At 31.7% G+C, this 16790-nt stretch overlaps 1 protein-coding gene across 5 annotated transcripts in view; it reads left to right on the forward strand.

The window, feature by feature from the left end:
• NEBL (nebulette) overlaps positions 1-16790 on the forward strand; it is a 450902-nt gene that overhangs the window by 326960 nt on the left and 107152 nt on the right. For 4 of the 5 annotated variants that reach the window (XM_031939884.1, XM_031939883.1, XM_012551250.3 and 1 more), the window contains one exon: positions 115-225. The exons of the other annotated variant lie outside the window; for it this stretch is intronic. In XM_031939884.1, coding sequence (XP_031795744.1) covers positions 115-225 — 111 coding nt within the window. The remainder of the gene's footprint in view (positions 1-114; positions 226-16790) is intronic. 5 annotated transcript variants of the gene reach the window in all.

Consider the following 16790-nt stretch of genomic DNA (forward strand, 5'->3'; position numbering starts at 1 on the left):
AAAATATTTTATAAATTTTATAATCTAATAGTTAGGGTTCTTATTGAACAAAAATAAAAAGATTGGTATTTAATGAAACAAAGAAAAAAAATCACATGTATTTTTGTTTTCAAGGTTCTCTACAAACAAAAACATGATGCTGCAAAAGGAATATCAGACTATTCACATATGAAAGAACCTCCCGATGTAATGCATGCCATGGAGACCAGTAAACATCAAAGTAATGTAAGAGTGTTTGTTTATCGTTTGTCTGTGACAGACATACAGCCATATTATGTCTCTGTCCCAACAGCAGGTTAAGCTGCTGGATAGTTGTTTTTTCCTCCTCAGTGACACATACTAGCTATATGCTCTAGACAAAGTCACTTATTCTCTAGGTCCAGTAGGCCACAGGTGTCAAATTCAAATAGAAACAGAGGTCACTAAATCTATAAATAAGAATGCTTTCTAGCTGCCCAGACTTAGTTTTAAATAATGCTATTTATGGATTTTAGTTTTGGTTTTTTAAATTTATTTTTGTATTTTTTATTTATTTTGTTAAATATTTCCCAATTATACTTTAATCTGATTCAGGGGCATTAGAGAATGTGACCAGCAGGCTGTAGGTTTGGCATTTCTTCTTTGGCTAATTCCATAATGTATAGATTAATGGATAAGAAAAAATGTTAGTTTGTGTTCTGTTTTATTCCCAGGGAGGTCTCTCTGCCAGTGAAATCACAGAGCAAAGCCCTATCCCTATCTCAAGAACAAGGGGCAGTAACTTTTGCCATAGGAGACCCTTAATAAATGATTATTGAATTATTATTATTATTGAATTGCAATCAAAATACATTTCCTTTTTTTCCTTCTAAGAATGTTTTAGTACATATATAAATGTAATAAGGCCAATTCATCTTTTCTAGAGCAGAGCTGGGACTGTCTGCCCCCATATCCCTCAGTTTTTGTTTTTGTTTTTGTTTTTTTTGTTGTTTTTTTTTTTTAATCGGAAAGTTATTCTAACAGGAGCAAAAAGCACAAACAAGTCCTTAAGTACACTTTAAAGTTCAGAATCACTGTGAATGTAGACTATATTTTATAAATCTGCCCTGAAGACACAAACTGATATTTCATTTTAAAGGGTCAAAATATACTTGTGATCTACTGAGGATTTTAAAAATATAATTTATATTTATTTTTTATATATTTTATGTATTTTTCATAATTTTATATAATTTCTCACTATGTAGAACTCTGATTTCAGGATCATATACTTCAATAGGTATAATCTGCAACAGGTACATTCTTTGGAAGTAACCGATTAGCAATATTAAATTAGTATAAGTAGAGGATAAAATAGGAATCTACCTGAGATTTTACTTTTAAATGACTATGTCAGAAAATCAAAGTTATTTTCCAATCATGGGTTAAAATTGATCAAAAGAAAATATGTGTAAAAGTTAGGACTGATCACAATCTAATTTCGAGAGGGGTGGTTTATTGTGAATTTCCAACCTAAGGTGCTATGATTTAACTATTTTAAAAACAAAACAAACAAGAACAAAAACTTTCAAAACCAGGAATGAATTAAAAAATATAAAATAAGATTTTTACCAAGTAAGTACCAAAGTTGGTCTTTAAAATGTAGTGTAGTTGCTATCATCCAGTTTATAAAGAAAGGAAAAAGAATGAGACAAATTTGCTTTAAAAAAATCTAGACTTTCTAAATGTAACCAGATTTTGTAAATAAAGAGATAACAGGTAATAGTTTAGGTATAGTGAGTAGAATTGCTAGATGGATTTTGAATGATAGGATTTGGGGAAATGCAGCTATAAAACATTCATTTTGTTGAACTTCAGTATTATTTTTGAATCTTCCTTTTTAAAGGTATACTGTTCAAATGCCCAAGGGATTGGGAAATCTGAGTAGAAAGCTCTTTTTATCCACCGTTCAATACTGTATACCTGGGGGAGGCAAGATGTGTGTTTACCTAGACTCCTCTGCCAACTCAGTCCAACCTTTACATGTGGAGTTTGTACATATAACAGGATTAGAAAGTGTTTAACATTATTTGCTGAGTTTTTACAGCAAGACTGATACTTGTAGCCTATCATGTGAAATATGATATTCTGTTATAGCCAAGACCATGTAAAATAATATATTTATCTTTATGAAATTTTCATGTAGGACTTCAAAGCCAAAAGAAAAATTTCTTCCCTTTGGTCCACTGACATAGACATGTATGAAGGCAGACTGTTGATCATGTCTTCAACAATATTACTTTCTAGACCAGAAGAATTCATTTTATCTTAATAGTTTGTCTTCCTCAGAAAAAAGTGACATTTATTTTTTATTATAAGGCATTTACTTTGAAGAATTAGAAAATAATGGGAAATAATTCACTTGTTTTCAACCAAGATCATTAAATTACTTAATTAAAAAAAATTAAACCTTAGGTGCTGATATTTAAAGCAATGAAACAAAGATGAGAGGCAAAACAGATAATTCTCTTCCTACTTGTAATGGCAGAGAGAGGCTTGCTCTGAAGAGAGTAAGAACCATGAACAATCCACAGATACACCTGAGATCACATTTTAAATCTTATTTGTAAAATACTTTCCAATCAAACCTTTTACTAAATTTCTTAATAATGAAAGGAGGGATAATTTCCAAGGATGGAAGACGAGAGAAAGCACTCAACTGAGCTCTCCAAATAACTTGAAGAGAACAGTGAATTTAAAAATCAGAGTGAGACATCTTCAAGCCCAAGACAACTTAAGAGGTCAGAGAGAGAGATCTGTGATGTATAAGCTGACCTGTACTCTAATGGTGGGAAAAGTGGTAGAAACAGAAACAGCAGCGATTTTGAGAGCTCTCAGAACATAAACAGTAAGAGGAACTGATAACTGTGTAGCTCTGGAGACAGGACCAGACACTAGCAAATCTATTGCCTATAATGATTCTTTGGGTCATAGTTCAAGGGCAAGAGGAACACTTTTGCTCAAGAGGCAGCTGAAGCCCCAAAGGGGATTATTTATTTTGGTTACAAAGGATCAAGGATTCCAAAGATTATTATTTTTTTTCTGGCCCTGACATCAGGGACCTTAAGGAACAGTATTTTTTTCTGATCTCAAGGGAGCAAGGACCCTGAAGAGTAGTACTGGTTGCAATCTCAAGGGAACACAGTCCCTTTGTGAGTAAGGATCAGAATATAGACTATGAGAACAAAGAGCATACTTCTTCCCAGATCATACCACTGTGGAAGTACCAAAAAAAAATTCCAGCTGCCCCAAAATTAACTCTGAAAACAACTATAGGGAAATGCCTGAAGCTTAAGATACTGCTCCTCCTTATTTCCATTGCAGAGAACAGAGTCCAACTTTAACATAAAGTTCCAAGTCAAGAAATAGTGTGGGAAATTTAGTAAATCACAAAAAAATTATTGGAGCATAAAATACTCTGGCAAAGGGGAAGAACAAGACAAAGTCAGAAATCAAAACAGCTATAGGCAAACTCTCTAAGGGTTAAATATAAATTAAACACAAGCTCAACAAGAATTAATGATTTTCAAAATACAATAAATGTTGGTAAAGGAAACATTAGGTAAAGAATGAAAACAAAGGAAGAAAATTATGAAAAGACCTGGCAAAAGAGGCACAAAAATACTGAAGAAAGTAACTCTTTAAGAAAACAGAATTGACTAAATGGAAATAGAGGTACCAGAATTCACTGATGAATTCTTAAAAATTAGAATTGGCCAAGTGAAAGGCAAGGAATCCATGAGACATCAAGAAACAATAAATATAAGAGTAATATAAGATAATATAAAGATAATATAAAAAAGTTGAAAAGTAGAATAAAATATGTACTATCTATTAGAAAAATAGGTCATTTAGGGGTAGAGTCAAGATGGTCAAGTAAAATTAGCAAGCTGTTTGAGCTCTCCTAGTTACCCTAAAATAGATCCAGAAGAGACAGTTTAAAAATTATTGGCCTACCCAAAGGCTATGACTAAAAAAAGATCCTAGATAGTACTCTATAAAAGGTCATTAAGGAAAATTGCTCCAATATTCTGGAAACAGAGGGGGAAATATTCATTGAAAGAATCCATACAAAACCTCTGCAAAAAGATCCCACAAAGAAAATCCCAAGGAATATTGTTGAGAAACTCCAAAACTATAATCTCAAGAAAAAACTGACAACTGCCAGACAAAAACAATCCAAATATCAAGAAGTAAAAGTCAGGGATACCCAGGATCTGGCAGTTTCTACAATAAAGGCTTGAAAGTCCTGGAATACCAGATTCTGGAAGGTGAAGTATCTGGGCTTACAACCAAGAATTAATTATCCAGTGAGACTAAACAACATAATTGAGGGGAGGAGATGGAACTTTAATGAAGTAAGCACCTTCCTTCCTTCCTTCCTTCCTTCCTTCCTTCCTTCCTTCCTTCCTTCCTTCCTTCCTTCCTTCCTTCCTTCCTTCCTATATAGAGTCAATTCTCTATATATTTTGGAAATGAGGCCTTTATCAGAACCTTTAACTGTGAAAATGTTTTCCCAGTTTGTTGCTTCCCTTCTAATCATGTTTGCATTAGTTTTGTTTGTGCAAAGGCTTTTTAATTTGATATAATCAAAATTTTCTATTTTGTGATAAAAAATGATCTCTAGTTCATCTTTGGTCACAAATTTCTTCCTCCTCCACAAGTCTGAGAGATAAACTATCCTATGTTCCTCTAATTTATTTATAATCTCCTTCTTTATGCCTAAATCATGGACCCATTTTGATCTTATCTTTGTATACAGTGTTAAGTGTGCATCTATGCCTAATTTCTGCCATACTAATTTCCAGTTTTCCCAGCATTTTTTGTCAAATAATGAATTCTTATCCCAAAAGTTAGGATCTTTGAGTTTGTCAAACACTAGATTGTTATAGTTGACTATTTTGTCTTGTGAACCTAACCTATTCCACTGATCAACTAATCTATTTCTTAGTCAATACCAAATGGTTTTGGTGACGCTGCTTTATAATATAATTTTAGATCAGGTACAGCTAGGCCACCTTCATTTGATTTTTTTTTCATTAATTCTTTTGAGATTCTAGACCTTTTATTATTCCATATGAATTGTGTTGTTATTTTTTCTAGATCATTAAAATATTTTCTTGGGAATCTGATTGGTATAGCACTTAATAAATAGATTAGTTTAGGGAGTATTGTAATCTTTATTATATTCGCTCGGCCTATCCAAGAGCACTTGATATTTTTCCAATTATTTAAATCTGACTTTATTTGTGTGGAAAGTGTTTTGTAATTTTGCTCACATAATTCCTGATGTTCTTTTGGTAGATTCCCAAATATTTTATGCTATCAACAGTTATTTTGAATGGAATTTCTCTTTGTATCTCTTGCTGTTGGATTTTGTTGGTGATGTATAAAAATGCTGAGGATTTATGGGGATTTATTTTATAACCTGCAACTTTGCTAAAGTTATGAATTATTTCTAATAGCTTTTAGTAGGATCTCTGGGGTTCTCTAAGTATACTATCATATCATCTGCAAAGAGTGATAGTTTGGTTTCTTCATTACCTACTCTAAATCTTTTAATCTCTTTCTCAGCTCTTATTGCCGAGGCTAGCGTTTCTAATACAATATTGAATAATAATGGTGATAGTGGGCAACCTTGCTTCACTCCAGATCTTACTGGGAAAGGTTCCAGTTTTTCCCCATTGCATATGATGCTTACTGATGGTTTTAAATATATGCTCCTGACTATTTTAAGAAAATAGATGCAGAAAAAGCTTTTGACAAAATACAGCATCCATTTCTATTAAAAACCCTAGAGCATAGGAATAAAGGGAGCTTTTCTTAAAATAATAAGCAATATCTCTGTAAAACCTACAGCAAGCATTATTTGTAATAGAGAGAAGCTGGACTATGCCCATTATTATTCAATTATTCATTATTTTGTGGAACTAGTAAAAATAACAACTAAATTCATCTAAAAGAACAAAAAGATCAAGAATATCAAGGAAATTAATGAAAAAATACAAAGGATGGTGGCTTAGCAGTACAAAACCTAAAACTATATTGTAAAACTTGAGTAATCAAAACCATTTGGTATTGGCTAAGAAATAGAGTGGTGGATCAGTGGAATAGATTAGATATATATGACACAATAATCAAGGCCTATAGCAATCTAGTATTTGGTAACCCCCAAGCTCCAGCTTCCAGAATAAGAACTCAATATTTGACAAAAATTGCTGGGAAAACTGGAAAATAGTATGTCAGAAACACAGCATAGACCTATATCTCACACCCCACACCAAAATAAGGTCTATGCATACCTGGATATGGACATAAAAGATGATACCATAAACAAACTGGGAGAACAAGGGATAATTTACCTATCAGATCTTTGAAGAAGGGAGGAATTTATGACCAAAGAAGAACTAGAAAACATTATGAACGGCAAAAAGGACAACTTTGATCACATTAAATTAAAAAGTTTTTGCACTAATAAAACCAATAGAAACAAGATTAAAAGGGGAGTAAAAAGCTGAGAAAAAAATCTTTATAGCCAGAATTTCTGATAAAGGTCTCATTTCTAAAATATATAAAGAACTATGCCAAATTTATGAGAATACAAGCATTCCCCAATTGATAAATGGTCAAAGAATATGAACAGATGATTTTCAGATGACAAAATTAAAGTCAGTTTTTGAGCATTTCAATGCTTTAAATTATTATTGGTTAGAGAAATACAAATTAAAACAACTCTGAGGAACTACCTCTCAAGATGATAGGAAAAGATAATGATAAATGTTGGAGGGGATGTGGGAAAACTGGAACACTAATACATTGTTGGTAGAGTTATGACATGATTCAACCATTCTGGAGAGCAATCTGGAACTATGCCCAAAGGGCTGTGAAACTGTGTACACCCTTAGACCCAGCATTGCCATCACTGGGTCTGTATCTCAAGGAAATTATAAAAATGGGAAAAGGACACACATGTGCAAAAATATTAGTAGCAGTTCTTTTTGTGGTAACAAAGAATTGGAAAAAGAGTGGATGCCCATCAATTGGCAAATGGCTGAACAAGTTGTGATATATGAGGGTAATAGAATATTATTGTTCTTTAAAAAATGATGAACAAACTGATTACAGAAAGACCTGGAAAGATTTATGTGAAGTGATGCTGAGTGAAACAAGCAGAACCAGGAATACACAATAACAGCAAGAATGTGAGATGATCAACTATGAAAGACTTGGTTCTCTCAGTGATCCAACATAATCCCAATAGACTTTGGATAGAAAATGCTATCTGCATCCAGAAAAAAACAACTAAGGAAACTGAATGTAGATCAACACATGCTTTGTTCACTTCTTTTTTCTGTTTTTTTTTTAATCTCTCCCATAGATTTCCCCTTTTGCTCTGATTTTTCTCTCCCAACATGATTCATAAAGCAAAAAAAAAAAAAAAAAAAAAAAAAAAAAAAAAAAAAAAAAAAAAAAAAAAAAAAAAAAAAAAGAAAAATGACACTCAAAAAATAGATTGAGAAAAGATAATTTAAGGATCATTAACTACCTGAAAACCATGATCAGAGAAAAAGGCCTACATTTCATAGTCAAGAAATTATCAAGGAAAACTGCCCTAATATCCTAGAACCAGAGAATAAAATAGAAATAAAAAGAAGCCACTGTTCATCACCTGAAGCAGATTCCAGAATGAAAACTCCCAGGAATATATAGTCAAATTCCAGAGTTCTCAGATTAAAGAGGAAAAAAACACTTTCAGACCACCAGAAAGAAACTATTCACATGCAAGGGAATCAGGATCACAAAAGACTTGGGTAAATACACATACACAGAAGAAAATAGGATTCAGGGAAATGTGCAATTTGTAATCATAATTATGAATGTAAATGAGATGAACTCACTCAAAAAGCAGGAGCAGATAGCAGAATGGATTAGAAATGAGAATCCAACAATATGAAACACACACATACACATTGAATTAATAATAAGAGGCTGGAGTAGAATTTATTATATTTCAGCTGAAATAAAAAAAAAAGGCAGGAGTAAAAATCATGACCTTAGAAAAAAACAAAAGCAAAAATAGACTAATTAAAAAACATAAGCAGGGAAAGGATATCATAGTAAAAGACATCATGGATAATAAAATCATAGCAGTACTAAACATATACACATCATTTTCCAGCTGAACATTGGCAGAGCAGATCAGTAAATTCGGCAACACCCAGAACAACAAATTTTATAGCCTCAGTTAAAAACCAAAGGGGAAATCCTGAAAATCAATGGAAACAGTAATAAAATTGAAAGTAAAAAATAAGTTCCACTAGCAAATAAAATTAGGAGATGATTTTATAAAAATAAATCCAATAAAATAGATAAATTGTTGGTTAATTTGATTTTTAAAAAGGAAGAAAAATAAGTTACTAGTATCAAAAATGTAAAGTGTAAATGTACTGCCAATAAAGATGAAATGAAAGCAAATTTTTCAGAGTTATTTTGCCCAATTATATATCAAATTAACAATCTAAATAAAGTGGATTAATATTTTCAAAAATATAAATTGCCTAGACTAACAGAAGAGGCAATAGAATACTAAACCTAACTTAATAAAAGAAATCAAACAAGTTATCATTGACATGCTTAAGAAAAAATCCCCAGAACCAGATGAATTTGCAAGTGAATTCTACCAAACAGTTGAGGAACAATTAATCCTAACACTATTTAAACGATATGGAACAAATGATAAAAAAATTCTCTTAAAATGTAGTTTTGATACCTAAACAAAAAAGCAAAAACAGAGAAGGAAAGTTATAGATCAGTTTTCTTTATGAATTTGATGCAAACATTTTGAATAAAATGCTAGCAAGGAGTTTATAACAATATATCACAAAGATCATATTCTATGACTGGATGGCATTCATGATGGGTATCTAGAGGCTAGTTAGTTCAATATTACAAAAACTATCAGCATTATTGACTATATCAAAAACAAAACTAACAAAAATCATATTACTATCATAGTAGATGCAAAAACAGCTTTTGATACAAGTCAACACCATTTCTTATTAAAAATACTAAAAAGCATAGGAATAAATGAATACTTTCTTAAAATGCTGCCACTATACCTAATGAGGAAACAAAATTATCACTCTTGCAGATGATATGATGGTATACTTGAGAGAACACCGGAGAATCAGCTAAAATATCAATTGAAATAATGAAGGTCAACAAATTTGTAGAATATAAAATAAACCTACATAAATTAATAGCATTTCTATATACTTATAATAAAAATGTGTAGGAATAAATAGAAAGAGAAATTAACTTAAAACAACTGTAGACAACATAAAATTCTTGGGAATCTACCTTCTAAGACAAATTCAGGGATCGCATAAACACAATTACATGTCATATAAACAAAGATAAATCACTCTGCCCAAGTTAATTCAGATTCTCAAACAATTATTTTATAGAATTAGATAAAATAGTAAAATTCATCTAAAAAAAACAAAAGATGAAGAATATCAAGTGAATCAATGAAAAAAATATGAAGATGGCCTAGCACTTACAGATTTCAAATTATATTGTACAGTGGCAATCATAAAACAAGCTGGTCCTAAGAAATAGCTTCACAATGCACAGTAGTAATTGACTATAGTAATTTAGTATTAGATAAATCCAGAGATCTACGCTCTTGAGATAATAACTCATCATTTGGCAAAAGTTGCTGGCAAAATTGGAAATCAATTTGACAGAAAGTAGGCATAGATGAACATCTCACACCATAGCAAGATAAGGTAAAAATGGACAAATGATTTAGATATAAAGGGTGATATCAAAAGTAAATTAGGGAAGCATGGGGAAATGTATCCATAAGATCTATGGATAAGGGAAAAGTTTATGACCACACAAAAACCAGAGATCAGGCATAAAAAATGGAAATTAAAGAAATGAAATTGAAATTAATGAAATTAAAAAAAAAACCTTTCCCACAAATTGATGCAGCCAAAAGTAGAAGGAAAACAGGAAACTGGAAAAAAAATTTACATCAAGTTTCTCTTATAAAGTCCTCATTTTTTAAAGTTAGTGAGTAACTGAGTCAACTTTATAAAAATAAGAACCATTTCTCTGTTGATAATCAATCAATAAATAACAACAGACAATTTCAGAAGAAATAAAAATCAAAGCCATCAATAGTCCCATGAAAAAATTCTCTGTCCATGCCAATTAGAAAATTGAAAATTAAAACAGATCGACAACATTACAGAAAAGGAAAATGACATATGTTGGAGGGGATGTGGAAAAATTCGGATACCTGTTTACTGGTGTTGGAGTTGTAAACTAGTCCAACAATTCTGGGAACAATTTGAAACTATGTCCAAAGAGTTATAAAATTGTGCATATCCTTTAACCTGATAATACCTCTGTTAGATCAGTTTCCCAAAGAGATCAAAGAAAAGGGAAAAGGTATCTCTTTGTACAAAAAAAATTTATAGCAGCTTTTTTTTTTTAGGTGGGGAGAGTGGGTGACAGTGAAGAATTGAAAAGTGAAGTAATTTCCATCATTTAAGTAATGGCTGAACAAATTGTGGCATATGATTTTGAAGGAATACTATGGGTTATAAATAATGATGCGTAGGGTGATTTCAAAAAAACCTGGGAAACCTTATATAAACTCATGAAAATAAAGTGAGCAGAACAAGGGAAACATTGAACTGTATACTATAACAACAATGTGTTAAGGATGATAAACTATGCAAGCCTTAGCTGCTCATGACAATGAACCAAGATAATTCAAAAGGATCCATAATGAACAATGCTATCGGCCTCCAGAGATAGAATTGATAAACTCTGAATAGAGCTTAAAATATTTTTTAAAAAACTTTTTAAAAATCTTCTTTTATTTTTCTCTGTCTTTTCTTTTGCAACTTGGCTAATTTGGAAGTATATTTTGCATGATTTCACAAATATAACATATCAAATTGCTGTCCTCCTCAAGAAGGACTAAGGGGTGGAAGGGAGCTAGAGTTATTTGGAATTTATTTTTCCCCTGTAATTGGGAAACATTTAACAAAGCAAAAATTTTGAAACAGTGAAAGGAGGCAATATTTTTCTTTTTAAAGTGTTTCTAGTGCATAGTATGCAATGCTTTGCATACAGTGTTATATTGTAAGTGCATATAATAAATGCTTCATTCTTTTAGTGAGTAAACAGTTTTATCATTTTTATTTTTCTTCTCCCTTTGAAAGAGGTATTGGTAAGCATCGTGATGATGACTAAAAGGGAAGACAAAAATACATACCATTTTCTTGCTACTAGATGCTTGGCAGCTGACCATAACTTTTTAGACTAATTTTGTTGATGGTCCAGTGGAGAATAAAATGACAATAAACAAAAACTCTTAAAATTTTGTAACCCCATCATTCAAGGAGCTATATACATGTACTGTACATACCATACATACATAGTAGGTCTTAAAAAATGACAAACTGATTACAGAGAGATGTTTGATGGCTTTATTATCTGGAGTTTTTATGATCCTAAAATCTGAAAATAGATACAGAAAAGTGTCTATTTTCTATTCTCTATAACATCCTCATGAGAGGCATAATATTCCAAGTGAAATTCAAATCTAGAACTCACGGATTGTCTGATGTCATGGTTTATTTCAATTGACCAAATAGATTTAGGCCAAATTCTTACAGTATTGATTTTTAAACATCTTTATTTTAGTGAAATATAATCAAAAGACTGAAACTCTTAAACTTCATGTTTTCTAGAAATGGAAATAAAACAATTTTAAAAGTGTCGACTAATTCAAATCTCTTTGTATCCAAAGGGATATAGTGCTTGCCAAGTTTTATACTAATTAAATTAGAAAATTATAGATATTTTATCTCTTTTCTTTCCTCAAAAGTTAAATTTGTAATGGAAATAAAACAGGTTATTAATGCTCATCAGTCTTATCAAAGATGTAAAATCGAGTAGTTTTGAAATAAATACAACTGATTATACTCTGGCTCATGATTTGCAAATAACCGTTTTCTTACTCACATGAAAATTTAGAATGAAACTTTTTCACAAATTGAGATCAATAATCAGTTCAGAGCATGTGACTTTAACATTCGGTAAGGGAAACAACAGACTTAGTGTTCTTTTTTGGAATGACAAATGAACTTTCTTAAAGGTAATAAAATAATATCACATTTAAAAAAAATTCCCCCCTCAAGTACGTGCTTAAGTTTATAGTTAAGTCAATAATGGATTGCTGAAGGACATATAAAGCTGTACCTGAAAAACCAATGCAATTCATTACATTGTGGCTTATGAGTGCTTCTTGGGAAGTATATTATCAGTTGGAGTTTAGAGCTCTCCTCACATTTCAATTTATTTTACTGTACCCTAAAACTGGAAAAATGCCAGTTTTAGAGAGATTTTCCAATTCCTACATTCCTCTACCTTTAAAAAATGAATTTAGGGTCTATTGCTTTGGAAAAAGCCCTGGTTTTAAAATTTAGTTGTTCCTTCTATGTGCCTAATTCTGTAATCCCTTGAAAGTTTTTATTGAGGTGGTATTTTCTAATTAAAATGTAGTTAAGAGATAGAAAAAAGTAGAGAGACAGGGCTGAAGCCAGGAAAACTTGGATTCAATTCTCATAATCTTCAGATAATTATTGACTGTGAGATTCTGGATAAGTCATTTAACTTAGTGATCTCAATCAATGGAATCAAGCTCAAGGACTACTAAATTTGACATAAGGATCAATGTGAATACACATGGATTTAGAAAACAACATATTAGAATTATCTATATTTTATTGTATTTAAAATTTTGTTTATGTTTTATTATATTTTAAAATTTTTTGCTAAATATTTCCCGATTACATTTTAATCTGGGTTGCCTGGAAAATGCAATCCATCACAGGCATTTGACATTTCCATTCTACATCACACTATGTATCTAATATTTGGAGGAGGTTCTGTTCTACATTAGTAAAGGGAGTACTTGGGAGTTTTTTTTTTTGCCAGGGAAATCAGAGGTTCAATGAAAAAGAGAGGATAATATATTTAATATATTGTAATAATTGCTTCGCATTTACTTTTTTTCTTCTCCAAACTACACTCACTTAAAAATCAGTTTTCTGAGAAAGATATCCTTTGAAAAAATATATCACCATTTCTGTATTTTCAAGAAAATGGAAAAAATATTTTGGATGTTATCAATTTCTCAGTAGTGAAACTAGTATTTGATGATACAGAATGACTGCTTCATCACAGGAATTTCATCTAAAAAGACATTTAAATACTAAATCTTACTTTTTGTAGTCTTACTTTTTTTCAAGATCTAAATCTAAAAAAACAGGAATGCCTTTGTTTTTTTTAAAAAATTGAATCAAAGTATTTTGTTTCCATAATGCTCTTATATTTTTATAAAGAAACAACTTATTTAATTTAAATTTCACAACCTAGGAAGAGACAACTTATTTAGAATTTAAATTTCACAAGCTTTGACAACCTATTAATTTAAAAGTCAGTTCATTTTGAGAACATTTTAAATTACATTAATTTTTCAGTGAACAAATATTTCTTTCCTCCAGTCTCCATCAAGAAAGTAAAAAAAAAAAAAGAGGCGTAGTTAGATGGCACAGTGCATAGAGCACTACTCTGGAACTAGGAGGAACTTCAAATCTGGCTTCAGATATTTGACATGTACTAGCTGTATGACTCTGGGCAAGTCACTTAACTCCAGTTGTCTCTTAAAGAAAATCTAAATAAATAAATCACATTTTAAAAAATAAAGAAAAAAACTTTTGTGACAAATATTCATAATCAAGAAAGATTTACCTCTACATTCTACATATCTAAAAATGTGCATCTTTTCCTATATATTAAATCAGTAACCTTTCTGTCAGGAGATGGGACAGTCTCAAGATCTCTCTTAGGAACTTCAGAATTGATTGCATGGTGTGGGAGACACTGTCACTTGACTGCCCAAACATTGTGTGCCCTCCTCAGGAAAGGTGCTGTGCTCTATGAACAAAGGAGAATTGAATTAGCCTCCCAAAAACATGAGATGCACAAAGTTAGAGTATGTCCCAAATGTTCATAGGCACTATTTGTGTACAAGATATGGCAGAGCATTCTGAGCTTGTATTGGTCTGACCAGCCACAGTCGGACACACTGTAACTTGACTCTAACATAGAGATGTCATTTTGATCCTTGTCAAAGATGAAGGACAACAATCAGCCAACCAGCAATTTTTAAACAATGGGTCCTCTGGAATAGTGACTGAATGATCATTACATGCATTAGAGAACTTACATCTTTCAAAGTTGGATGCCTTTATAGAATTCTTATTGCATAAATTGTTGTAACTGTCCAATTAACTTAATCAATTTATACTCCCCAAATTTCTTTTAAGTTATCCCTCTTTTCATTTCTTTTAGCATAATAATATTTTGTTGGATTAATATGCCATGATTTGTTCAGTAGTTCCCCAAGTGATGGGTACCCTCTTACTTTCCATTTCTTTACTAAAAGATTTGCTGTAAATGTTTGTGTATATGTACATCCTTTCCTCTTTCTTTGATCTCTTTGGATTATAGGCCTAATAGCAGTATTATTATAGCAAAAAAATGCAATCATTTTTGGGGGATAGTTTCAAATTGCTTTCCAGAATGATTGGGGCAATTCACAATTTTGCTCCTCCTCCCCCACCCCCCACCTCCCCGGCCCAGGTTTCTTCAACATTTATTATTTTCCTTCTTCCTGCAACTTTTTTCTTTTTTTTTCTAGTAAATTTATTTATTTTTATTGTACATAATTTTATGAATCATGGTGGGAGAGAAAAATCAGAGCAAAAAGGAAAATGGGAGAGATAATAAAAAAACAGAAAAAGAAGTGAACATAGCATGTATTGATTTACATTCAGTTTCCTTAGTTGTTTTTCTGGCTATGGATGGCATTTTGTGTTCAAAGTCTATTGGGACTGCTTTGGATCACTGAAGTACTGAGAAGAACCAAATCTTTCATGGTCATCCTTGATGTTATTATGTACAATGTATTTCTGGTTCTGCTTGTTTCACTCAGCATCAATTCATATTAATCTTTCCAGGCCTTCCTAAAATCAGTTTGTTCATCATTTTTTATATTCCATTACCTTCAGGCACTGCAACTTGTTCAGCCATTCCCCAATTGGTGGGCATCTACTCATTTTCCAGTTCTTTGCTACCACAGAAAGAGCTGCTACAAACATTTTTGCACATTTTGGCCTCTCCCCTGCCTTTCTAACCTAATGAGTGCTGAGGAAGAAGCTCAGAGTTGTTTTGTATTCCTCTACTTAGTGATTCGAATCCAAATAATTCAAATAATTATGGATAGTTTGATTTTCTTCCCTTTAAAACTCTCTCTTTTCTTATCCATTGATCATTTACTAACTAGAGAATGATATTCATTTTTTGTTAGAGAAACTTGCTGATTTTTTCTGATTATTTCCCCAATTTCAAACAATTGTTACTTATCTAATCTAGGCTGCCTTACTTTTGTTTATGCAAAATAGTTAAAACTCAATGTAATCAAAATCATTTTATCTTCTGTGATCCTCTCTATTATTGGGTCATAAACTGTTCTGTATCTGTAATCCTGAAAGGTAATCTTTTCCTCACTAATCCTTTCCCATTAATATATGAACTTTTTATTTAAGTTACACATCCATTTGAAGCTTACCTAAGTATAGGATCAACAAGCATATTTTTTCCAATAGCATTTTATTTTTTCCACATACATACATATGTGTTTTCAGCATTTACCTCTGCAAAGTCTTCTGTTCCAAGTTTTTCTGCCTCCCTTCCCTTCTCCTCCCAAGACAGTAGGTAATCCAATATAGGTTAAGCATGTGCAATTCTTCTAAATATATTTCCATATTCCTTATGCTGTACAAGAAAAAATCAGATAAAAAGGGGGAAAAAACCACGAGAGAAAAAAATAATACAAGTAAACAACAACAAAAATGTGAAAATGCTATGCTTTGATCCACATTCAGTCTCAATAGTTCTTTCTCTAAATGTGAATGGCACTTTCCATCCCAAGTTTATTGGATCAATAAGCATTTTTAATCATTTACTTCAGAGCCTACTTTGGGATCCACAAATTCTGATTGATGAGTACTCATCATATATATCTGTGACCTAGTTCCATGACATAATGGCTCTCAGGTATTTGTGACATTCCACACACCCTTTTTACTACTCATCCTTACCCCTTGCTTTCTATCTTTAACTGAAGAAGTAAATTCAATCAGCATTCTCATTCCTGAAAGGAATTTATTTTCCTATGACTCTAAACACCATTTCTAAATATCCCTCCTTGACCACCATGCTTTTATAAAAAAAAACACATAAGTGTTAATATTTTGTGTTAGAATGTAATCGTGAAAGTGGAATTATCTTGTTATTTTTTTTTTTTTTTATTTGTTTCCCTATTTACATACTTTACACAGAGCCTGGTACATAGTAAGCACTAATTAATGCTTTTTCATCCATTTGTTCATTCTTGTTGATTAGCAGATAGAACACTAGGCCTGAAGTTAAAATCTGAGTTAAAATTTAGCTGCAGACACGGTCTTTGTTTACTTCAGTTTCCTTATCTATAAAAATGAAGATAATAATAGTACCTTTCCTGCAGGGTTGTTGTGAGGATCAAATGGCAATATTTGTAAAAAGTTCTTGGCACAGTATTTGGTTTATAGGTCCCACCTAAATGAGTATTCCCTTCTTTT

This window comes from Sarcophilus harrisii, chromosome 5 (genome assembly GCF_902635505.1).
Source record: "Sarcophilus harrisii chromosome 5, mSarHar1.11, whole genome shotgun sequence".
NCBI lineage: Eukaryota > Metazoa > Chordata > Mammalia > Dasyuromorphia > Dasyuridae > Sarcophilus > Sarcophilus harrisii.